We start from the raw sequence: 26,028 nt of genomic DNA on the forward strand, positions 1-26,028 counted from the left end.
AAAGACTGATTGATAAAAACTTCACACTCTTACAGCAGACTGTTGCATATTTGTAGCAGTTGATGCTGATGAAGGAACAGAGATGAGCAGTGACATTTAGACTCTTGGCATGGTGTCACTTCACTGTCAAAAGGTTAGAGTCAGATTTAAAGGGTACTTAAAGGTATCTTGGAACTTTTCATGTAGAACAGAAGTACTTTCTGTAATAACCCCGAAACATCTTGCTTACTATTAACCAATCTAAGGACATGGCACACATTACCCCACAAAGCAATCTTTCCTCCATGTCATTCAGTTGTTCGTTAGAAACTTAACCTGTATTTCCAGACGATGGTAAACAAAATCTGTGTCCTTGTAGATGTAATCTATAAATGCTAGTTATAGTTTCATAAGGAACATAAAATAATTCAATTTTCTACCTTACATCACTTCGGGGCATTAAGGCAGCCCTTGTTTTTCCCTGAAGTCCCCCTTTCTTTTTGTTTTAAATATTTAAGTATATATGTATATGCATATATACACACATGTGTGTTCTCTCTATATACATATATATAACATATTACATATATATGTATATAAAACACATCACAAATTTTCATGTCATCCTTGCACAGGAATTGTACTAATCTCTATTGTTTCAATTTTAGTATACTTGTTGCTAAAGCAAGCATTCATTTCTGACTAAACCTTTTCAGTTACTCAGAGCTGCTGCTGTGTGTGGTCAGGTTTCTAGGTCTCTCAGAATCCTTGCCACATCCCTGGGTATTTCCCAAATTATTAAAATTTAACACTGTGCTGATCATGCCCAGAGAAACCAACAAGCCTCTAACTGCAGCTTTGCCAAAGACAAGCAGGGATACAGGAAACAGAGACTTTCTGTGTCTTATAAACAGAATTAATAAAATACTTTCCCCTTGAGAAGATAGCTTTGTCTCTACTCCCAAGTATTCTCTAGTGACAGTTGTGCTTATGAATTATCTTTTATACCATGAGCTCTTAATAGTTCATCTGCTGAAACTTTTGCTGGTGGATTAAACTTCAGCTTGTCTTTCCTCTATTGTTTCTCCAAAGTGAGTGACTTTAATAAGGGTGATTTTTTTCCCACCTTCCCAAGTGGGATCATGGTTGCTTCTTTCCTGTTTCATGTACAACACATCCTATCTTTGCGGTGCACTATTCCTCCAAGAATGCAGCTCACCTTCTCCTTTGCTTTAACTTTAGGTCCAAAGTCATACAGAACTGACTCTGAATCTTATTCCTGTCACTCAGTAATGTCGTGACTTTGGGTAAATTGCTTAAATTCTTCTCAGTCTCAGGTATCTAATTTTCAAAATGGATCTATTAATAGTACAGTTGATGCAAAATGCTAAGTGAGTGCATGTTACATGCTAACTGCTTAGTAAATTTCATTTTTATTGTCAATTATGGTATCATATCTCTGAAGTGTCCTGTTCTGGTCATGAGCCATAATAGTACTCTACACATCTACATATGGATCTTAGAATCCTTTCCTTCACAACACACCCATTTCTTTAACTAGTGCAGCTATCTTTTCTCTTCTTCAATTTTTATCCCATCACACCATATATATCCTTCTTGTGTGGCTTTTTTATTCTCTTCCAATATGCTGAGCTCCAATTCTAAAACACTCCATGGTGGTAATATCAACAATTCTATATTTACTCACTGTTTTGTGTTCAGAGGATCCATGATTTGGTTTCCAGACTAAATAAGTGACTGTTGGTCTCCACAGAACTCTAGGATACCTACCCCTTCACCATGGTGTCTATACTCAAAGGATAAGAATCAACCTGGAAAAAGTCCCTGAACATGTGGTTATGCCTCCTTTAGCTATTTATCTGAGAGTTTCTCAAATTTTGTAATGGGTAAGAAGTATTGAGGACTCTATCCAAAATAGATTCCATTCCAGATAATTTATATAGATACTCTGCCCTCTAGGAGGTATAGCATAACTCCCCATTTTTTAAGTGTAGCTATACATACTGACTTCCATACGAGGAGGATAGTATGGAAGTGGTTGAGGGAAGAGTAACTTTACATCCGAGAGAAACATCAGATGAGTAGATGAACATCAGTTGTCGTAAGCCATCTTGATAGCCTATACCCTTGATGTAAATGGTGGGAGGGACATTTTACTAGGTTCTTCCCCTCAAAATATAACCTCAGTCTAATCATGGGGGAAGCATAGACAAGTCCAGATTGAGGACTGTTTTATAAAACACCTGACCAGTACTCCTCAAAACTGTCAAGGTCATTACAAATAAGGAAAGTCTGAGAAACTGTTTTAGCTAAGAGGAGATCTAAGAGCAATGTTGCACTCTGGGTGAGCGCCTGCAAAAGAAAAGGGAAAATAAGTAAAAACTAATGAGATCCCAATAAAGTGTTGACTTTAATTACTAATAATGTATCAATATTGGTTCATTAATTGTGGCAAATATGTGATACGGATATGAGATATTAATAATAGGGGAGACTGGGTGTAGGGTATATGAAAACTCTCCATTCTACCTTCTCAACTTTTCTGTAAACTTTAATCTAAAATGATCAGTTTATTTTTTAAAAATTGATCCCAGGGATTGTGACTTAGAAGGTATTGGAGGGGGTTCATCTTTATGTATTATGAACACACTCTCCTGTTAATTCTGATGCAGACGATTCATAGACCTTGCTTGGAGAACCCCTATTCTGTATTCTGTTCTGAAGTTTCTGACCTTTGGCTACACATTAGACACTGGCCCTCTGCTGGATATTCTGTTTTAACTGGTCTTGAATGTAGTCTGGGCACAGGGATTTTTAAAAACACGTTAGGCAATTTCAGTTGCAGCTAAATTCAAAACTCACTAATATAGTAGTCACTAACTACATGTAGTTATTCAAAATGAAATTTAATTAAGATAGAATAAAATTTAAAAACCCAATTCCTGCACCTATTTCAATGATCAATAGTCACATGTGGTTAGAGTTACTGTATTAGAGGATGCTGATATGAACATTTCCATCTTTGCAGATGAGCACCCTCTATTTACTCAGCTCTGAACTGGACTCCAAAGAGAATGAAAATTTGCTCCAGTTCTCAAAGGATTTATAGTGAATCATCACTAAATACATAACAAGATGGTGTGTAGTATTTGAACAACTTGTCTGGAGTTCATTCTTGAATGTAAGCTTATAGCTTGGAATTTGTTTTATAGTTTCCCTGAACTACAACCAAGTGGCCAGATGCTACTGTTTTTCTAATTGCTCAATAATTCCTTAGATATATGGTTGTCAGCACCAAGAGATATCTGGCCACTTGAGTAGAGATTTCTTTGTGCATACACATACATACTCATCCAGTGCTGCTTTCTCTCACTGAAGAGACTTGGATTGAATGTGAAAGTATAAATCTTGGTCTCAAACAATGAGACCATTAATCATGCTCAGAAATTTATCTTCAGTCACAGGTCCTCCATGGCTAGTGTCAAAGATTCTTTTAAAACACTTGTAAGAAAAACTAATCTTGAGTCCTCTTTTATTATGTCTTTTTATGTCATCATAGTCTGATTCCTATCAGAATTATGGATGTATGCTACTATTATCAAAGAATAAATGATACAGGAATCATATGGGTGATCATCAAGATTCTTCTGTTTGATATTTAAAGGAAGTCATTTCGTAAAGTTACCAGGGATGACACAGACACTGCATGACAGAAATGATAGGAGAGGGGATCCTACCTTTACTCTATCAAGAAAATATGGAATTTTTGCTTCACAAGACCCCTTGTAATGAAAACTGTTGGATTAATTCCAAATGCCCAACTCATCATATTTGAACAGGCAAGCAAATATTTTATAGTTGGTAGAAATGAGGCACAATTCACAATATACTGAACAATACAGAGATATTCTGTATTAAGTTAATTGGGTTTTTATAATGATGGCTGGGTGTGGTGTTGCATGCCTGTAATGCCAGCAATTTGGAAGACTGAGGCAGGAGGAGTACAAGTTTGAGGCCAACCTGGGCAATTTAACAAGGCCCTTAGCAACTTGGTGAGACCCTGTCTCAAACCAAAAAAATGAAAAGGACTGGGGATGTAACTCAGTGGTAAAGTATCCCTGGGTTTAATCCTCCATCCCTCCCCCCCACCAAAAAATTCTAATGACCAATAGTGCAATTCTTCAAAGATAAATATGTCCATACATATATGTCTACCACAAATTAAGCAGATTGTACATAATAATATGAGTGAATAGCTGAGCACAGCTGTAAACTAAAGCCTTTCATTCTGGAACTTCTCTCACATGTCAACAGTCCAGAAATACTCATGGTATCCACCGAAAATATTTCCATTATGAATTGAGTTAGAACCTGGGCTTGGAGAAGGGAAGTAGAGAAAAGTAAAGCCATTGAATCTATTCACTGATGCTTGAGAATGACAGCTAATGTTTTTGAGAAATAATTGGGGTTCCCTGATCTCTATTCCTATCAAAAGAGTTCATGGGCAAAGAGGAGGAGGCTTCCTCTGAACCTTCTCTTTTCCCTCCAATTAATTTTGTGACAGGGTCTCCTTATCATCTGCTAAGTTACTCAGTGACAAATTAATAGACATATCTCATGTACCAAAGGTTAAAGATGGTTATAAAAAGCTGACATTTCATCTTTGAAATAGGGCATATTAGTCCTGTGTCTATACTTCAATTCTTATTTCCATTAAACACCACTCAGGGACTCCATTTGTAAACATGGGGTGACTGTCATAAAGTCATGACTCCCTCTACATATCTATTGGTAACTGAGGTCATAGCTTTCTTTGTTGCAAGCCTCCTTTACAGGAGAGTTTTTAAAGGTCCCTGCTAGTCAGAGGCAGCCCTCTTCTGTTCTTAGATCCCCAGGAAGTCACCTGAAAGGCCAGCCAGACAGCAGGCTGGCATCTCCTGAGGAATGTGCAAATTGTGCCTACATCTGCCCTATAATACTAGCCCAGTGTCTCTGGGCACTTCAGCAGTTGTTCTGAAGACTTGAACTGTTTATCTCCCACGGGCAGCTGAACTGCCTCCCGTTTCACAAGCAGAGCAGTGGAATGCAGTGGAAGAGACTCCAGCCTCCAGCCACCCAGATGAGAGAGTTTTGTGCTGAGGTCCCTATATGGTTGTGTTAGACTGAACGATGGGCTCCAGTCTGTCTTTGCTCCTTGTTTGGGAAGCAAGTGGGAGGGGAGCAGACCAAGGGGCTATATAACACTTCAGTGTTCAGCTTCCTTGGACACCACCCACCCAGAGTGGAGAAGCCTAGCCAAGCACCATCAGGGTAAGTGGTACCTTGCCCAGGGATGTGACTTAGAGATTCCAGTGGCTCTTTCATTACCCAATATAATCAGACGTTATTTGCAGGATTTTGAGTAGGTTCATGCAATCTGATATTTTTGAATGAAGTTTGTACTACTAAAATGATTATAACTTTTAGCTCTCATGGTTTAACATCAGAGACGAGGTCTGAATGCAGGTTGGGTGGTAGAGGAGGTGGAGAGGAAGATGGAATGAAGTTTTATTCATTTACATCACCTGTAAAACCAACAGTTCAGATATTGCAACATGTTATAGTAAATTACACATTTATTTATATTTAGGCAGTGGAAACTCTGGGACTTTTTAATGGTTAAGATTTGGTGTGGATTTTTCACTGGACTATATTTTGGGTGCAGCTAATGTGATTGGAAGTGGATTTTAGAAGGGAACAGAGGGTAATCTGATTTTGGCTGAATTCATGTATTGCTTGTAGGTTCCCCCAGATGTAATTAGGAGTAGTATTTTATGTTGGAAATGAGTATCTCTTGAGTGTATCTGTGAACTTACTTGTCAGGATCTGCATCATTGGTCATTTGCAGCAGAACATAGCAAGCAACCAAATTAAATTTTTCTCTGCAAAGAGAGGGAGGGAGCAGAACTTGCATTTGACAGCTGTGTGTGTCCCAGAAGAGGGAGGTCTAGTTTGCATTTCTCTCAGCCTCAAGTTCTCCCCAGCCTGGTGAGGCAAGTGTGACTGTGAAGCCAACCCTGCTCCCCCAGACTGAACTTCCTCGCTGTAAATCAGAGTTTGGCAGCTTCAACCAGAACTGCAGTTTTCACGCTGAGATTTTCCTTCCGTTTGTGACTCATGACTAAATATGGTTTGTGTTTTAAGACCAAGGAGCTGGGAACAGTACCATTCCCCACTTCTTCGCCAACACCCCCCTCCCCCCACCCTGCGCAACTAACTACTCATTTTTGGCACCAGATGCACTGTACTTGGTTGGAGCAAACCCCCTGACCCGGGTGCAGTTCCAAAAGCAGACATTGGAGTGAGCATGTTTTACCTAATTAGGAAATGCTTTGCTCCAAACCAAGCTGTTCAATGCAGGTTTGATAAGAGTTGTTTGTAAACCATCAAATCGGCTCTCTCTGGGGACACAGACTTCTTACAAATGACAGTGCGTGCTCCTTTTGGAGATTCCAAAATTCTTCCTGAACATTTGTCACCAAATATAAAGATATTTACTGAATTTTGAGTTGTTGTTTTTGTTTTTGTTTTGTTTTGTTTTTCCTTGCATTCTTGCTAATGCCATGGGATTAGCCTACATTTTCTGAGTATAGTCAAACATTTTCCCCAAACCATCCCTGCCCAACAAAAAGGTTATTTGGAATATCCTTTCCCATTTTCAGAGAGTATCCTAATTTTAAATATTTTATCCTGTGATCAGCTGTTACTGTCCATTTGGAGAACAGGCTTAACACATCCACAGCTTGCCTGATGATTCCCTGCTGCTGGCTTGCCACTGACAAATGGGGCTCAGAGCTTCTTCTGTTGCATCTCCCTTATAATTCTTACCTGTGTTTGAACGCGTCTTAATCTGTTAGGAAGGAAGTCAAATAGAACCTTTGTCTGGAAAGGGAAGGAAAGTGAGGGAAAAGAAAAAAGGTAAAGAACAAGCCATTTATAAGTCCCATTTTCCGTTGTTTGCAAGTGGAATCCAAACATTGAAGATTTTCATCCTAATTTTTAGTTGTGTGAAAAGAAAGCAAAGATAGAAACAAAAATATCAGGATAATGATGATAGATAATAATGATGATGATGATGCAACTAACATTTTTGGAGGAATTATAATGTATATGCCACAATTGATTATTTTAAATATTTCTTTTAAAATGTAGTCTTCATACAAGCTCTTGCACTACCTACCAATATTATTGCTGTTTTATAGTTTAGAAGACTCTGATTTCAAGATGTTGAATAACTTGCTAACTCGCACAACTTTTGAGTGGTGGAGACTGTATGCAAATCCCAGCAGTCGTGGTCACTATGTAATTTCAAGAGTCCTCAGTATACCAGTCTGGGGATCTTAAACAGTTCACTTCTGTGTCCTGAGCCTGAATTTTCTTGTCAGTTGAAGATAATACCAAAAGCCTTGTTCTTAAAATATGTCATCTCAATTGAGGTTCATGTTCTTTGCAAAGGACAGTGCTACATGGAGCTCTGCTCTGGAATTTCTGGCCATTTGAAATGTTGCAACCTTGATTTTGTGGGAATGATGTAGCAAAACTCCCACTGTAAGAGTTATTTTCTTTTCCTCCTTCCCAGAAATTTCCTTAACAGAATTGCCATTTATAGGAAGGTCTGGAGTAACAATAAGTTCACCAATTTAAAAGAAGAATCTGGACTGGATGTGGCTTAGTGGTTGAGCATTTGCCTAGCATGCACAAGGCAAGGCCTTGAATTTGAATCCCAGCACTACAAAACAAAACAAAATATAAACAAAAGAAGAATCTTGCTCAATTTGAAATCGTAACTGAGATCTCAATGGCATCAATGCCAGGCAGAGAACTCTGATAGTACTTCTCTTTACGGAGTATTTCTCTTTAATTCTGTTTGGAAAATGAAAGGACTCTTGGATTGAGAGGACAAGGTGGCCAATAGGCACCTGGTATCTGGCTGGGCTTTGCCTCAATACTGTGTGTGCCCTGAACAAATCACCTCCCTGCGGTTTCTCACTTGTAAAAATGAGAGTACTGAATGAAAACATCCACTAATAGACCTTCAATTTCACACATTTGTATTGATACCTCTGCTTTGGCCTTTCAAACATCATCAAAGAATCCAAACTTAAAGTGGGCTATTTAAAATATTGTTTTATAACCAAATGAATTTATAAAATTCAAGAATATGACAGTACTCAGGGAAGATAGTTACAAATTCCTACAAAACCCACCATTTACAAATAAACCCAGTTGATATCTTAGTAAATATGTATAATATTTATTGACAAAATACATTTTTATGGGATAACACAATGTTACTTTCTCTAAAATTTTATTCTTGGGTAAGAATATTCTGTCAGATTTTTTTTACTTATCTTGCTTAATGACAGCAAATATTCTACTACATGAAATGTAAGTCAGTAGACTCACCCTTGCTTGTTGGACTTTTAACTTAAAGACAACTTTTGTCAGTGAAGAATAATTGCAGCCCCTAAAATTTCAAGTACCTTCTTAGAAAGTCTTGATTTATTTTAATATTTCTCTGAGGATCAAGTAAAAGTCCTCAAGATCCAAAAAAATGACCATTCTTTTGAACATTTATGTTAACTAAACACTTAAGCAGTTAAACATTTCCAAAATTTCATATGCTGCTCATCTCTCAGAATCTTCCTTTTTGGGAAAAAAAATTGAAAAGAACAACATATCTAGAAAAATGTTTTGAGTTGATACAGAAAATGCTAGGTGTTTCCTTATAGTAAGAGATGTGGCCCTGTGAAGATTGAGTCTCAGAGGCTGAGTTCCCTTCTGTGCTCAACAGTGTGTTCATGCATTCACAAGCCTATCTTTAAAGTGCTGGTACGAACATGTGATGTGCCAGTCATTGTGTTGAGGGTCAGTGGTGCAAACATGGAAGTCAGGATTTCAGCTTACCAAAACCTTGCAGCCTAATGAAAGTACTTCAAGGTAAAGGTTGTGTGTTAGATTAGTCAGAATAGTAGGGACCCAAACCCACTCTGGAGATGGAAGCAGTCAGGTGAGTGCTTGAGAACTGCTGTTTTACACCGGAGACTGCTTCTTCCCTGTTTTCTGTAGAACCCTACGAATCAGTTCCAGCCATGTGTGAAGAAGAGGACAGCACTGCCCTGGTGTGTGACAATGGTTCTGGGCTCTGTAAGGCTGGCTTTGCTGGGGATGATGCTCCCAGGGCTGTTTTCCCATCTATTGTGGGACGTCCCAGACATCAGGTGAGCAAAATTCTAAGTAGAACAGCAAGACCCCTCTATGCCCGTGTGTATCTACAAATTGTCTGTTGCTCTCTGCCCAGCTGTTATGTGACCTTGTTAAAAATATATCTGTGATGGGCTGAGAATGTAACTCAGCAGTAGAGTGCTTGCCTAACATGTGCAAGGCCCTGGGATCTATCTCCAGTGGCACAGAAATATACAGAGTGATGGGTGGATGGATGGATGGGTAGATAGACAGATAGATAGATTTAATGATCTTTGTCCAGGAGTAAATGCCCATTTCATATATAATATAGATAGATTGTTTGGTGGGTGTCTATCAAATATAAAGTCTGTATGTTCTTGTTATCTAAATATGTATTTTTTTGTCTAAATATCATTGTCATCATCATCACCATCATAAATACTTATGTGTATACCATACTTATGTATACCATAACTACTCTTTGTAAAGAAACTAAAATAAAGACCCAAGTCACTTCAGAAAGCTAGGTGTTAGATGAAAGCAATATGGATATCAAATGTCATTATATAAAATAATCATGTCGGTTGTCTGTGAACTATATCTTCACAGTCACTAGGTAATTTTACATATTACCTATAAACAAAATATTGGTGGCAGTCATTTTGTAAAAACTGGGTGGTTTCATCTCAGAAATTATACCTTACATCCAAAATGTGTTTTGTGTATTGAACCCATCTGCTTGATGTTTACAGCTCTCCATTTGGCATATATTCACAAGAATAAGTCACAGAAGCCTCTTCTGATGAATGAAATGTCTCTTTATTGAATTCTGTACAATGGAGATATTTTGCACAAAACAAATATTGTATGATCAATAGCAGCCATAGCTGTTTTGCAATTCTAAAATATTCACTCCAGTGCAATTTAAAATCCATTAATGGGAATTTTTTAAAACATCACCTTAATGATTTAGAAAAATGCAGCTAAGTGGTTAAGGCAATTATAATAGTTGATTGCTATGATAGTTAATAGCAGTCTGCTGCAATGGCGAGCAAGAAAGACATGTTCTCTTTCCTAACAGATCTCATCAAGAAACATAGAAAATTTAAAGAAAAAAAAAAATCACAGTGTAAAGTTTCCACTCACACAGCATCCCCTGTTACTTAAAGCCTGGTTCAGTTCTGTTTCTAGTCAACTAAGGAGTGTTGCTTAGAAGCAAAGTGACAATGACTCATATTATTGCTACTAAAAGAGAACTTCCTGTCTCACTGCTTTAACCCTTTGTGAGTTGGTTGCAACCAATTTGCAAGTGTTGGGAGAAACTGACTGTCCTGTGTTGAACCTTTTTAGGGAGTGATGGTGGGAATGGGACAAAAAGACAGCTACGTGGGTGATGAAGCACAGAGCAAAAGAGGAATCCTGACCTTAAAGTACCCGATAGAACATGGCATCATCACCAACTGGGACGACATGGAAAAGGTACCAGGAAGTCTGCTCCAGGTTGAGCCCCCAGCTTGCATAATTCCCATCGTCCCTGATTCAAAACAATATGCTACTTCTGGGGAAAATAACTGACTCATATTTCTCAGTTGCACTTTTATTTGCTAATGTTTATTCTAGATTATTACTGGGAAAAAATAATATTGAAATACTTCTTTAAAAAAAAATCCCTTGCTTACCAAAGTTTATAAACAAATTAGAGGGGAGGAATTTTGTAACTTAGAGCAGCCCTTTGTTAGTGGTAGGAATTGAGAGTCTATTGCTCATGTCATCTGGACCACCCTGCATGAACACTGGTCTGGGGAATGACCCTCCCTGTCACTCTCCTCAGAGGCTGTGTGGCCCTCCCTGTCAGTGCAACTCAGGTAAAAAGGAGTTGAAACTCTGAGAGGAGCCTTTACCAACCCATTCTTGAAAGTTTTTCTTTAACTCACCCCAAGAGTTTAAATAAAAAGCATTGTAGTTTTTACTGTTGAAAAAAGGGACTGTGATGTTGTGGATTTGATATGTTCTTCAACACTCCTCCCCATATTGAAGCACACTCATTGCTGACAAAAGTTTTAAGATTTAAAGGATGATCTCTCTGCATTGCATTAAGTGAGGCCTTATCTCCAAAACTCTTTTAAAAGAGTTAATAGAGAGAAAAGTTGAATTCTAAGATTTTGATATTTGTTGTTAGGCATTTTAAAGAAATGCAAGTGATCAAAGAATAAGCATAAGAAATTATAAGAAAGTGACAAAAAAATATTAAATGCAGAGGACTGTGAATACAGCTCAGTGAGAGAGCACACACTTACCATGTGTGAGACCCTGGGTTCCACCCCCACCCCTGATACCTAAAAAAAAAAAAAAAAAAAAAAGAAACGAAAAAGAAAAAGAAAGAAAGGAAGAAAAATATAATTAAAAAGTATAGTAAAATACATTCGAGCCAGAACCTCTGGCATTTTATTTATCTATTGGCTTACTAAACACACTTTGATCTATATACTCACATATACATTTATCAATTTTAAATAAAAACACATATTGTTTCTAGACTTCATCAGTAATAACGCCTAAACCTGTCTTTGTCTACAAAAGTTGCCCGTTGATTGGTTCATCTTGTTTAAGATTCTGGTTTTGAAAAGATGGCAGTTTGCATTAAGGAAAAGACACTATTATCAGTGGGAAAGTGTTTTTTAGAAGTTTCTCTGTGGCACCGACAGCATTTAGAATGAATGCTCCTGGAGAGAGATTGCTGGAATGAAAAAAGATGTTTATTTCTAACATTTAAATCCAAAGAATATTCTGGAAGGATGGAAGGAGGGATGGATTGGCAGCTTTTAAAAGAAGCTTTCAGTAACAGACTGGGAAGGTTTCTTAAGCACTCTCTTGCTTCCCCCTCCCCCAGTCACATTTTAAAGAGGAGTGTGTTTCTCAAATTGAGCATCTGTTTGGTGGGATGAGAGTGGAGAGTTCAGGAGCAGATATCCACCAGTCCTTACTCAGTGTGATCAGTTTCAAGGTTCCTAAACAACCATGTGCAGCCCTACCCCTTCTTTGCTTTACTCCATCAAAGAAGCATAAATGTCAAGCGTCTCTTTTCCTTTCTAGAAACCCATAATTTCAAAGCCAAGGAAACTGGAATGAGATACAGCCTTTAAAGTCAATCTTGCTTTTGTTAATTTATAAACTTTCGCTATCAGTCCTTACTTTGTTTTGTCTGTATTCTAGATGAATCTTGTATTCCTGGTGCTGGTAGAGAAATTTCATACTTTTAAAAATTAATTCATGTGGCCCCTTTTCTAATGGTGTGTTCCTTTTGGCATCCAGGCATTTTAAAGAGGACTCTAAACCATAAAGTAAATGTACTTTTACCCAAAATATATTCACAAAACACACTGTATATAAAATGGCACGAGACTTTTTATAGAAGTACCTGAAGGCAGAATGCCTGTCCCTGGATGGAAGACCCAGATTCTGCCAACAGAGGCCAGCTTCTGCCAGCCTAGAGGGCAGAGAGGCAGAGGGAAGCAGGAGGCAGACTTGTTCTTTTCTGCACGCACACAGCAAAGAGCAATTTCTCTAAAAGCATTTAAAGTGACAATTAGGTTTATATGTCAGCCTCATTTGTTTATTCATGTATGCATTCACTTGTTCTTTTATTTACTAAATTAAAATTTTAGTAACTAAATGGAAGGAGAAGATGAAGAAGATACAGTTGAATAATAATATTTCCTCTGATCTAGGCATTGGGCAGACTACTAACTCTAGGGTTATCTTACTTAATTCACAGAAAGATCTGATCAGGTACATTCTAATTATTCTCATCCCTATATTCCCAGTAGTGAGACTGGAGCTGAGAAAGGTTAAAAACTTGCTAAGCTCTCTAAATACAAAGTGACTGAGCTGAGATTTGAATCCCAATTTGGCTGTAGAGTCTGTACCCTTGATACTCTACCACCCAGTCTCATAGACTTGGGTCTGGGGTTTTGACGTGAATCCTTGCACAGGGTTCTAACACTTTTTGAACTAAGTCTCTGTGTCTGCACAAATGTGGGCACATAATGAGGACTTATGGCATTTGACTCGGCCACATCTAGCTCATTCTGGTCCCTTTTCGGGTTCTATACTGCCCTACAACATCACATCATTGTGTTTCTCTTCTATCTCCTCTGCTTGCTAGATATGGCACCACTCCTTCTACAATGAGCTTCGTGTTGCCCCTGAAGAGCATCCAACCCTGCTCACTGAAGCACCCCTGAACCCCAAGGCCAACCGGGAGAAAATGACCCAGGTAAATAATGGCTTCAGCATCTAGGACTTTTGGGTTTGGGGAAAGTCTTATTAGAACAGCAGAGAGAAGACCCCAACTGGCAGTCCACAACAGATTGATCATTTTCCAGGAGGTAGGGCATTCCAAAGGACAGGAACATCTTGATGGCACTCATATATTTAGTGCAAAATAGCCTTTTTCTTCCAAGAACAACAGGAAATTTAGAATATGTAATTAAGAAGGGACATGATTAGGTCATAACTTCTATGGAGAAGTCATTTCAAAATGCAGCATGACATATAGTAGGATAGATCTAGGCTTGAAAATGAATGTGTCACTTATCAGTTACATAAAAAGCTCACTTAATTTTTCAGAGTCTAACTAATTGGGAATAATATTAGTACTATTAATTTTCAAATGATTGATGTGAAGGCTAATGATCCAAATGATAAATGTGTATCATGGTAACTGAACATGAAACGAATAGTTATAGTAGTTATTATTGTTACCTGTTGAATCTCAAGACCTTACAGCAGAAGACCGTCCAGTTCACTAGCCACAGAAAGTTTCTGTTTTGGATGAGTTATTAAGTCACAACATCTAATGTCAATTTGGCTCTTTCTGTAGTCAAGCACAGAACCATGTATTTTACATGCACTAACTCTTTAAATCCTAACAACATGAAACAGCAATTATTAGCCTGATTAATTGATTGAAGAAATCAAGACTCAGATGCATTAAGTGATTTCCCTAAGAGCACACAACTGGGAGAGGCAGAGCCTGGAGTTGATTCATGGACTCTGCCTTGGAGAATGGCATGTAAATCCTGCAGGAACCTTTCTAGAAGAGCTCTTGGTGCTCACACCAATACCCCTGAAGTTCTTCTCCACAGCAGAGCCTCAGCAGGTCTGGGAATCACTCCACCTAGCACAGGCTATTGTTTTGATGACAGTTACTTTTCTCCAAATGGCATGAAGGCAGATAAATGGTTAAGAATTACGGCTCTTTAGCAAACGCCAGGCATTCTGAATCACAGACCAGGGAAGGACATATAGATGGAGAAATGAAGACCCATTGACATCTTCTGATGCATGAGTGGCCTGGTTCTTGTGAGCTGCTGAAGTTGGGGCACTGGCATTCATTGTGTGGTCCTTTGTTACTCCAATGCAGTTCCTTTCTGTCACGAAGCAGAGCCGTCTCACTGCAGCCAGAGTGGCCTCATTCCAGGGTGAAGGTTGACCACCCCCAAACTATATAAAAAAGGAGAATGGATGAAATGGAAACAGATTCACACAATCAGGGGTACTTCCAACCAGCCTGAGATCAGACTTTGAAAAGCCTCAGGTTTAAAAGGCCTCTTACTGTTTTTCTGTTTTTGTACCCAAGATTGGACCCAGGGGCACTTAACCACTAAGCCATATCCCCAGCACTTTTTATTATTATTATTATTATTATTATTATTATTATTATTATTATTTTATTTAGAGACAGGGTCCTGCTGAGTTGCTTGGGGTCTCACTGAGTTGCTGAGGCTGGCTTTGATCCTCCTGCCTCAGCCTCCCGAGCCACTGGGACTGCAGGTGTGTACCACAGTGCCTTGAATGAAAGACCACTTTCTTTATGCCAGAGAAATCAAAACCTCAATGTTCTTTTCTTTTTCTTTTAGCTTTAGTACAGTTAGACTGTCTATTCTGTATGAACCTGAGAGCTCATCTAGTCTAAACCCTTCTTCTATTTACAGTTAGAAACCTGGAATGAAGCCACATCAGTCAACTGTCAATTTGGTGAATTTTCCCAGGTCACATTCAAGGAAGGGCCAGGGTCAGAGCCACATGCTAGACCCTCTTTCTCCTGGCCAAGTCTTGTGAGCACGCTGCCTTCACCCTTCCCCATCAGGTCACTGATTGATGGTCTCTCCATTCCTGCCTTCATTTCTTCTTTTCGAGTGACCAAGACTGCCTTGACTCTTCTTTACCTTGGTCTCCTCTGCCCAGAGCCAGACAGTTCCATCTGCATTCATCATGGAGGAACATTCTTTGTAAGACTGGCAGCATCACTAACTTAGCTCTTTGGATTGCTTTGCAGATTATGTTTGAGACCTTCAATGTTCCAGCCATGTATGTGGCTATTCAGGCAGTACTGTCCCTCTACGCCTCTGGACGTACAACTGGTAGGTTGCCTTGATCAGATGAATACACCATGTGTTATGTGATTTGATGGTTGTAAACATGTGGTTTATGACAGACAAGGGTTGAGTCAGAATTGGCAGGATTGATCTCAGACCTTCTCACCTTTTCAGGATAATCCCTGGACTTCTTATTTCTAGCAGGAATTTCTCTATGGTTTCCATTTTCTTTTTTTCATCTTTTCCAAGCTTTGAACCACCCTCCCTCTTCCATCAAATACCCTCTTTCTTCCTTTCAAATAAAAGCCTTATAAATTCCCCTTCCCCAAACCTCCTTTTACTAGACCAGTAAGTGACTGCCCACCACATGCTGCAGTGACCTTCATCATGCCCATTGTCCCCCAGGCATTGTGCTGGACTCTGGAGATGGGGTTACCCACAATGTACCCATCTATGAGGGCTACGCTCTGCCCCATGCCATCATGCGTCTGGACCTGGCTGGCCGAGATCTCACCGACTACCTCATGAAGATCCTGACTGAGCGTGGCTATTCCTTTGTGACTACTGGTGAGGCCTGCAGAAGATAAAAGCAAGAGGGTGTAGGGCAGTGTGTTGTTGAGGGGAACTTACAGGGTCACTGTGACTATCCAGGGAGATGATGGGATGGAGACTAGCTGATGGCATGGCCTGACTATGTGCACAAAGCAAAGCACAGTTTCGTTGGCTATGTGGAATTGCTAAATGATTATATCACTAGCTTGATGAATTTCTTTGAGAAGAGTTATAATTGCCTACTGTTGTGAGCCAGAGTTATAATATTTGAACATTTTAAAATCTCCCCCATTATCAAATAGAAAAGAGTATGTAGAATATGAAGATAAAATGGTGTGGTGTTTGGAAATCTTTGGAAAGTCTAAACAACTTAAATCTATTTTCTACCCACTAACTATGTGACTTTGGACAAGTTAACCAACCTTGCTAAGCCATAGTCTCTTTATCTGCCAAATGGAGAAAAACATAAATTCCAACTCTTGTGATTGTGATGAGTGTGACATAAAATAATCCATGTGGAATACCTAGCACAGAGTAAGCATTCAGTCAGTGTTAGCTATTATTAACAGACCAGGCAGGTCTGTGGAAGCTGGTGTCACATATTCTCTCCACAAGAGGGCACTGTCAGACATTGCTAGAAACACAGGGACAGTGTGCACTCTAGTTGACTATATGGCCCTCACCAATTTAGCACTGTCCACACATGTACTGGTTTTTGGATGTGCCTGAGGTGTGTTCCAGGCACCCAGTTTGAACCCTGGTGATGTTAAAGTCTCGTTTTGCAGTGTGAAGTTGAATTAGTTCCATTCCTGCTCCCCACAGGTTCCCAGGGACTTCTATGTAATCAATAGCTTAGAACTTCAGAGCGCAGTAGTCTGAAAGGTACCTCTCTACCCATTTCTCCCATGTCTTCTTCCATACACACTACTGGAGCCTTCAGGACCGGATTGGTCCTAAGTCAGCACCTACTTCTTTCTGGAAAGTGGCAAATGTGCCACAAATGTGCCACATTTGAGCTATGATCTATCTGGGACAGGCAGCAAAAATCTTGGGTCCCCTGAAAAGCTGATTCTGCATAAGACTGAAGTGGAGCAGGTAGATCTTTAGCACCTGTGTAAACCCTAATGTGTGTTATAACATCTGCATGTGTTTGACAGCCGAACGTGAGATTGTCCGAGACATCAAGGAGAAGCTGTGCTATGTAGCTTTGGACTTTGAAAATGAGATGGCCACTGCAGCATCCTCCTCCTCACTTGAGAAGAGCTATGAGCTGCCTGATGGGCAGGTGATCACCATTGGCAATGAACGCTTCCGCTGCCCAGAGACGCTCTTCCAGCCATCCTTCATTGGTAGGCAACAAAAAACCCTTTCCCAGGAAGGGGAGTCAGCCTGTTTTCCTGCATCCAGCAGCCCTTGGCTACCAAAGCCCTTCTGCATGTCAGGGACCCAAGACCAAAAGCATTCCTAAAACAGGGAAAAGAAGTGTCATGTTTCCAAGATGAGAAGGCGGAAGAAGCCCAGAAAAGGAGTTTTCTTCCTAGGAAGACACTATGTTGAGATCAAGCCAAAAGTCTTAAATCTGTGCTCAGGAGCCAGCGAGATGGTCAGGGAGGATATGCTGAGTGCTGGGTCTTTGGGAACAGTGCGGGGAGAGAAATGAACAAGCATTGACTTGAGATTTTGTTTTAAGTCACACTCCTCACAATCATGAGAGTTGGGGTGGCATAGGTTTTTGCAGAGGCAGACTCTGGGAGTGGAGATTGTGGATTTGAGACTTTGTTCTTATTTCATGAGCTTGAGAAAATCACTTAACCTCCCCAAGCCTCAGTGTCCTCATGTATAAATGAAGACTGTTTAGGTATCATAAGTAATTAATAATTAGGTGCTAGTACTATTATTAGTATTAAATCACAGTATTGCAAAAGGTGAAGAGCCACCTGAAGGTTTTTCCAAAAGACCCACATCAGAAATTAACAATAACAACAAAAATTCTGACAAGAATTTATCAAGATTGAAGAAAAATGAGACTTTGTCCAAATAGAATGCAACACTTTTCTGATGATTCAGTCCCATTTAGTCTTGAGTGGGGGTAGGAGGCAGTAGCTACAGAGAGATGGGTGAGTTCTGAGCAATGGCTGTGACATTGGCTAGTGTAGGACCTTGTACAGGGAATCTGAAGGCTTTGCCTCTTATCTAAATCACATATAGTAGAGCATCTATTTGAAAGTTGGTACTAGCATGTTGTAGCTCCACCATGGAAGGGCAGCCAAGCTACCCCATTAGATAGAGGTAGAAGGACATGGAGCATAACAAGACTCTTCAGAAAAGTTACTTCTAGATTATTATACCTGCCTACTCTCATCCAGGGTAAGATCATCCAAGTGCTCAAGTCAGGTCTTGCCATCTAACCCGGGTGTTGTCCCCCACTCAAGGACCATGGCTTGTGTTTCTTTTCCAGGAATGGAGTCTGCTGGCATACATGAAACAACCTACAATAGCATCATGAAATGTGACATTGACATCAGGAAGGACCTCTATGCTAACAATGTCCTCTCGGGGGGCACCACCATGTATCCAGGCATTGCTGACCGGATGCAAAAGGAGATCACAGCCCTTGCACCCAGCACTATGAAGATCAAGGTACTGTTCCCCAGGCTGTACCACCAGGGGTGTCAGTCCCATAACCAGATGAGAAAGATTCTTCTGAGGCCATATCCTGGTTACATGCTCTCAAGGGTTTCAGGATCAGGCAGTGGGTAAAATTCCATATGTTTCATACTTGGTAAAAGTCAATCCAGTTCATAAGACAAACTACATTATTTTATGCAAAATTTGTTCTACACTTCTGCTTGTTTATCAGTCTTTCTGCAGCTGCCATCAAGGTCCATGGAGCTTCCCACATGCCTGATTCTATTGAGAACATATATTTTGTTGTTTTTCCTCATCACAAAAAGTGTGTAGAGCATTTTTTAAAACTATAGATGAGCCAGATATTTCTGAAGCAGTTTAAACCCTGTAGATTTATTCACTCAAATTCTTTCACAGCTAAGTGTGACCACCAGTGGGCAGGAATTAGAGTCCTTTCTTCATTTCTCTATCTGAAACATCTTTTGATACAGGTGGCTCAAAAGCACAGGATGACTCTGGCATGACCAGGCTCAGTCCCTGGGCCACCCAGGTCCCTCAATAGTTTGAGCTTTGAGTTCCAAGCAAGGGAACTTGGAGATTAAATGGTGATCATTCCTTTAGAAGGAAGTATTCCCTGACTGGTGACTCCTCAGAGGCTCTTAACACTCTCTGAAATCAGAAGGCCACGCTGAGACCCTCTGACCCATGTCATAGGAAGCAGGAAACCTGGCAATTCTAGTGCAGTTCACACACATGCGAACAGTCAGACAAGTTCTCTGTTATTTGCACTCCCTTCTCTTTTTTGCAAAGGGTTTGCAGCCAACATAAGAGAACAAGCCAGACTTCAACACACACGCTCTTTTTCTCTGTCTACTCTAGCCTCTGGGAAGTCCTGTGCTAAAAGACTTCAGGTTGGGAGAAGAGAGGTTTTTCTGAAAGGCTTGTGTTCCTCGGATGTCTACAGGACATCCACAACCTCTTACTCCCACAGTGGGAAGAGTGGCTGCTGAGCACACTTCAGTGCCCACCCAATGGGGGTGGAGGCTGAACAGAGAGAGGTTATAGGGAGAGTTGTGCAATCCCTGGTTCTCCAAACTGACTTCTTGAAGAGAAATGAATGTGAAACTTTGACCCCCTACATGGCAAGAGAGTTTAAAGATCATTTAAAAACTGGAGACCCTAAGATGACACAATATGGAAGAACAAAACCAGGTGAGGGATCTGTGGGAACTCTCTGTACTGTCTTTGGAACTTTTCTGAAAATCTAAAACTATTCCCTGGGATGCGGGGGGAATTTATTTCTTTTAAAAAAAAGATCCACAACTAGGAGAACCCAGGTTTGAATATTGGGACTGACACTGTCCCATTTGCACTATACTGGTTGTGACCAGTTACTTGCACCCTTCTCAGTCTCTGTTTCCTCATATATAATATGGAAGCAATTTAATATTTATTTTTCAAGATGGTAATGAGAATTAAATGAGATAATGCATGTAAAATGTCTAGCATAGTGCTTGGTACTTAGGGCTTATATGTCAGTTATTTGAATTTTAAAATAAATGCTCGACCAGAGCTTAAGGGAAAAAAGAAAGTTAATCCTTTAACTGCAGTTTCAGAAACACCTTGCCTGTTGGTCAAAGTGTTCATTTCTATCCAAGAATCCCAGTCTGGAGTAGAATTTGGAGTTGCTCAGTTCTAGCTATTTGAGTTGCAACAGGTGAACAAGACTCCTGGTGTGATTCACAACTCTCTGCTCCTAAACCATTCATTTACTTAAGAAACATGACCATGCCCTTCCATGTCTGGCCTGTTGTGCTCTGGGAAAACCTAACCAGTGCAGCTTAATAGGGATCCATTCCAGGGAATTATTCCTCCCAAATGGGGACTCTGGACCCTGAGTCCCTTTATGGCAGAGAATTTCAGAAAGCAGCAGTGGACTTAGGTGGGTAAAGATTTGAATAATAAGTTCTGGCACAATAAAAACTTTGAAGATGCCACTGTTTGTTTCTACAGCAGCACGTGTTATGTGTATCATGATGAGCTCTGAAGCACAGTTCATGGAAATCAGAGGACTTGTTTGTCAGGGCTTACATGGTGGTCATTGGACTGGGGGTCAACTTTCGGTTTACTAAACAATGTGATAGAGAAGCTATGGGTGATTTGGAACAGATTGCATGAAGGAAACCAGAAAAACAAATGGGTTCAGTGAGGAGTCTCTCAATACATGGTCTCTTCACCATCCTGCCATCTAATTGTCAAGACGTTATAGGAAACAGCAGCCAAGTCCTTAAAACGCAGGCCATGGTAGAAAACCCGGGTGCTGCTTGATGACACTAATGCCCTTTCTTTTTCATCCTGACACACAGATTATTGCCCCTCCCGAGCGCAAATACTCTGTCTGGATTGGGGGCTCCATCCTGGCTTCCCTGTCCACCTTCCAGCAGATGTGGATCAGCAAACAGGAGTATGACGAAGCCGGACCCTCCATTGTTCACCGCAAATGCTTCTAAAACACTTCCCCTCTGACTGTCTCTAGCACACAACTGTGAATGTTTTGTGGAAAATGCCTTCAGTTCCTTTCTAAATCATTCCTAGCCAAATCTCTGACTTGTTACCTATGTGTTTTTTAATAAATCTGAAATATGCTACCAATAACTTTTGAGTGTTGGTCTCTGATCAATACCCACTGTTCACTTTTTTCTTAGGTTGACCTCACTCACTGGGCATTTGGTTCCCTCTAGTGGTTGATTCAAGATATAGCATGATCAGGATGGCTGTTTACCAGACAATGAAAAGAAAAATATTAACATGGGAAATTCCACCTAAATGAACCAAATAGGAACGATTTGAGAATACATGGGAGATTTAAAAATTAAACACAGATTAAAGAATGTCACTGGAAAATTCCATACTGATTTCACAATTTTCTGAATTATAAGACACCAGGGTTCTTATAACCTCAGTACTGGTTGTCTGATTGGTGAAAACAAAAATGTCAAATTTCTATGTACATAAAACTTTGTAAATAACTATATATTCATCAAAATCACATTTTATATTAAAACACACATGTGCATATATGTTTACTTTAATATATGTAATATATTAAACTATATGTAAATGTATTTGAAGAAAATATAACATTATTTTTAAATATATATATATATATATATATATATACACACACACACACATAAGAACATGTATACATATACACACACACATTTGGTACCAGGGATTGAACCCAATGGCGTTTAACCTTTAAGCCACATCCCCACTCTATTCTATTTTTTATTTTGAGATAGAGTCTAGCTAAGTTTCTCAGGGCTTCACTAAGTGGCTTTTAACTTGCAATCCTACCTCAGCCTCCCTAGTTGCTGGAATTACCGGCATGTGCCACAGTGCCAGGCTTAAACATCTATTAAAAAAAAAAAAAAAAAACACTGAGAAACAGTATTAAAATCTCAGTACATATCTGAATCATTCATTTCCCTTCTTCTGATCACTGTCTCTCTCTGAAAAGGATACTACAACGGTTGGGGTTGTAACTCAGTGGTAGAGCACTTGCCTAGCATGTGTGAAGCACTGTGTTTGATCCTCAGCATCACATGTAAATAAATGAACAAAATAAAGGCATTGTGTCCATCTACAACTAACTAAATAAATAATCACAGAGCAATTAAAAATAAAGAGGATATTACAGTTATATTCACACCAGAAAGGATGGAAAAGAGAACAGTACTTTCCAAGATCATATGTCAATCATATGAAGGGTTTTGTACACATTTTCCTTCATTTGTTCTTCAAAACTATGTGGTAAAAGTATTGCTATCAGCCCATTTTATAGATGAGGAAATGGAGGTTGTTCCAGAAATGCAATTATATAGGAGAACTACCAACTTCAATTGTTCATTTGTCCATCCAGCCTGGTAAGTACAATGGTGTGTGTGTTTTTTTTTTTTTAAGTGAATAAATAAAGCTTCCCTCTCTTAATCTCAAAACACCATTCCACACAGGCTGTTCAGAATCCCCACTGCTTGCCTTTTATGACTATCCATGTGGGGTCAGTAGATACTTGTCCTGAGTATGGGGTGCTCTATGGCAGCAGCTCACTGCAGACCACGGGTCCCAGGATTTAGTGCCTCTTTGATCCAAAGTCCAAGTGCCTCTAGACTTTCTCTGGCCCTGTAACTCATTAGGATGGATACTGCAAACAGTAAATACTGACATGCATTGCTGTCTGCTATGACCAGATCCTATACCAAGCTCTTTGCGTTAGAATCTCATATCCTGTGATAGCCCTTTGGATTTGGTGTTACTACTGCTTTTTTACCGATGAGATGAGTGACTGAGGCTATAAGTGATTAAAAAATACTCCCTACTGTCACAGTCCTGGCAGACATGGCACAAGCTTGCTACTACTTGAGTGTGATTTCAAACCCACACTCTCAATCAGCATTTCTCAAAGAACAGGCCACAAAGGTCAAACTCATCTGGGCTTATTTTAAACACGCAGATTCATGGTCACTTTCAATGTCTGCTGAACTGGGATTTCTGGAACTGAGGCTTTAATCAGATTTCTCAGATAATTCTGAAGTACATCAAAATTTTAGAAAGACTCTAATAAGATTAAGAGAAAATTTCCATCTGCAAAGTAGTGCTATTGGCACACTTTATACTCACCAAACTTAAACTCCAGGATTAACGTACAGCTACTTGTGACCATATTGTAATTTGTATATAAATTTTCAAAATTTAGGTGAAAGTCACCAACTGTTGCTGTCATCATTACAAGGTCTACTTGACTTAAAACAGGCCTGTTGTAATGTCATACTTCGCATTTGCCACTAGGGGGCACACACTCTCTGGTAAAGAAATAGGTGCTTGAAAAGAACCTAGTGGCAAAACAGGAAAACCAGACCCATTCACTGAGGGAGTATTGGTGAAGTGTTTGTTTCTTGTGAGTCAACCAACTATAGTACTAAGCACCCTCCTGTCAAGTCACAGAAAACATTAATTCCTGCCCTGGTTCCACAGGATGTCCAGTGACTTGAAATGTTGAGCTTCTTACAGGAATCAGAGTCCCCTGGATATGATTCATCAAAGTATTCAGAAAAATAAAAGAAGCAACACAGGGTTGTCTGTCCACTCAATGACCTTCTCTCCACTAACAGTAGCTGACCAGACTCTGAAAAGATGTAAACACACTCTACCAGTTTTCCACAACAGGTTTTTGTAGCTCCTGGAGTTCTATGGGTTTCTAATAACATTTAATTCAGATGTGTGAGCAGATGTGTGGGAAAAAGCATTATTTTCTTAAAAAGTAGTAATAATTCTCTGATGTTGGTATGGAATTATTAGTGCATCTTGGGAATTCACTTTTTAAAATTTTTATTGTTTTTATTTATTTATTTATTGAAAATTCTCGGGCTGGGGCTGGGGCTGGAGCTCAGTGGTAGAGCGCTCGCCTAGCATGCGTGAGGCCCTGGGTTAAATCCTCAGCACCACATGAAAATAAAATAAAGGTATTGTGCCCACCTACAACTAAAACAAAATATAAAAAGAAAAAAAAAATTCTCTTTAGAAGAATTTCCAACACAAAAGAACCTGGAGAAGAAATTCTGATGGTTAGAGGCAGGAGGCTCTAGGTCAACATACACAATCCATCCAGAAGCCATTCCTCCAGTAAGCTTGTTCAAAAAGATACAACAGAAAACAAAGGAATGGGACAGCCAGAGTTATAGTTCTTCTGGATCAGGGTAGGAGAAACAGATGTCTAAGTAATATCAGTTCAAATGATGACTTTCATGTACACTTTCATGAGCCAGGACAGAGAAGCAAGAAGAAAATAGAACCAGCCACGGCTCTGCCTTAATGCAACTTGGAGTATGGCAAGGAAGATGGACATTAAACAAATAGGGCACACAAGGATGACAAAATAAGAAATATCTGGGTACCAGCTCTTATAGCCAAGCTCTTACCTGAGCCAAAGGCTCAGAAACAGTCTTCCTGGAGAGACACTAGTGCTTGATCAATTTTTAAGAGGAAAGATTAAACAGGCAATAAACAAAAAAAAAAAAAAAAATGGGGGAACATCCACGGGTTGAGGTTGGGGAAAGAGAAGTAGGCCATACATGAGATGTGTCCAGGCAGACCCAGAGATGGGGATGGTGCTGCAAATACAGAACTGAAATGCCAAAGAATTGGATCACATGGACTTTAGAAGTGCAACTGGTTTGACTATAATTTTCCAAAGAATTCATAATATTTACTCCATTGAAATGTCTTGAAATTAGACACCAATTACAAGCAACTAAGGCAATTTTTAATGAAATTTAATCTGATTCAATTCCCATTCCCAAGCATTTAGTCTTGCAAGTTAAATTCTTCATCTCTTATCTGGGATATGACCATCCAAACATGGCCACCTCTCACTCTATAATTTAATCATGGAAGCTACAGCTATTCCAGACTGTTCTCCTTAGCAACTCTATGCTCCTTTGGGGTTGATGGGACTATAAATAACTTGTTTTCCTGATTAGGTTTTTAACATATTCTGTTATCAAGGAAAACTGATGACCAAACAGGGTCCTGTGGTTAGTATCAGGGTCCTAGTTAGTTAATGGAGATTTTCAGAGGCCCAAGTCTTAGGTGTATTTAAGCAGATTTTTGGTTCTGGGAGAAAAATACATTTCTATAGACATACTAATCAAAAGATGTTCTTTCCATATTCTTCTTAAATTGTGCCTTCTACTTCTTTCCCTTGACACTTAATTTTGAACCTTATTCCTCTTTTTGCTGAATCAGAGATTTTTTTCCCTTCTTAGATCTCCTTGCATCTGCTTGAAACTTCCAAAGAAATGACCTCAAAATATTTGACTTCCTTTACAAATTAGCAACACTTATTTGGACAAACATGTATTAAACAGTAAATTCTATTTTTAAAATTTAGAACTAACCCTGGTTCTTAAGCTGAACCAGGTGGATGTCAGATGGATGTCCCCTTATGATTGCAGAAACCATTGAGTTTAATGGAAAGTATATGTAGACATTTAAAGTGCTATTGCTGGTAGCTCTTGTTGGATCTCTCTCTTCTGTATTTCTAATCCTACCAGCCCAAAAAGCTGACCATTCTTGACAAAAATAAAATTCTTTTCTAAATATAGTACTTGTGGGCTTGGTAAAGGCCTGAGACAGGTGATCTACAACAAGCGCAATTAGAGTTCACTGAATTCTGGATGCT

At 39.5% G+C, this 26,028-nt stretch overlaps 1 protein-coding gene and 1 pseudogene across 1 annotated transcript; one reads left to right on the top strand and one right to left on the bottom strand.

The window, feature by feature from the left end:
• Positions 1–569: 569 nt before the first annotated feature.
• On the bottom strand, positions 570–667 carry LOC124986006 (uncharacterized; annotated as a pseudogene).
• Positions 668–5,162: 4,495 nt separating this feature from the next.
• Acta2 (actin alpha 2, smooth muscle) lies at positions 5,163–21,440 on the top strand. Its single transcript, XM_047552375.1, has 9 exons — positions 5,163–5,310; positions 9,109–9,260; positions 10,576–10,704; positions 13,391–13,501; positions 15,566–15,650; positions 16,011–16,172; positions 17,315–17,506; positions 18,616–18,797; positions 21,152–21,440. Exons 2-9 carry the CDS (start codon positions 9,132–9,134, stop codon positions 21,293–21,295), a joined length of 1,134 nt encoding a protein of 377 aa, XP_047408331.1. The 5' UTR covers positions 5,163–5,310; positions 9,109–9,131; the 3' UTR covers positions 21,296–21,440.
• The last annotated feature ends 4,588 nt before the right edge of the window (positions 21,441–26,028 follow it).

The sequence above is a fragment of the Sciurus carolinensis genome, chromosome 5 (assembly GCF_902686445.1).
Source record: "Sciurus carolinensis chromosome 5, mSciCar1.2, whole genome shotgun sequence".
NCBI lineage: Eukaryota > Metazoa > Chordata > Mammalia > Rodentia > Sciuridae > Sciurus > Sciurus carolinensis.

Bases quoted from the DNA above. Each gene is read 5' to 3' on its own strand.
- Acta2 (XM_047552375.1), top strand. From the start codon at position 9,132: ATGTGTGAAGAAGAGGACAGCACTGCCCTGGTGTGTGACAATGGTTCT. The intron at 9,261-10,575 runs GTGAGCAAAATT...GAACCTTTTTAG, and splicing joins TGGGACGTCCCAGACATCAG to GGAGTGATGGTGGGAATGGG. The intron at 15,651-16,010 runs GTAGGTTGCCTT...ATTGTCCCCCAG, and splicing joins CGCCTCTGGACGTACAACTG to GCATTGTGCTGGACTCTGGA.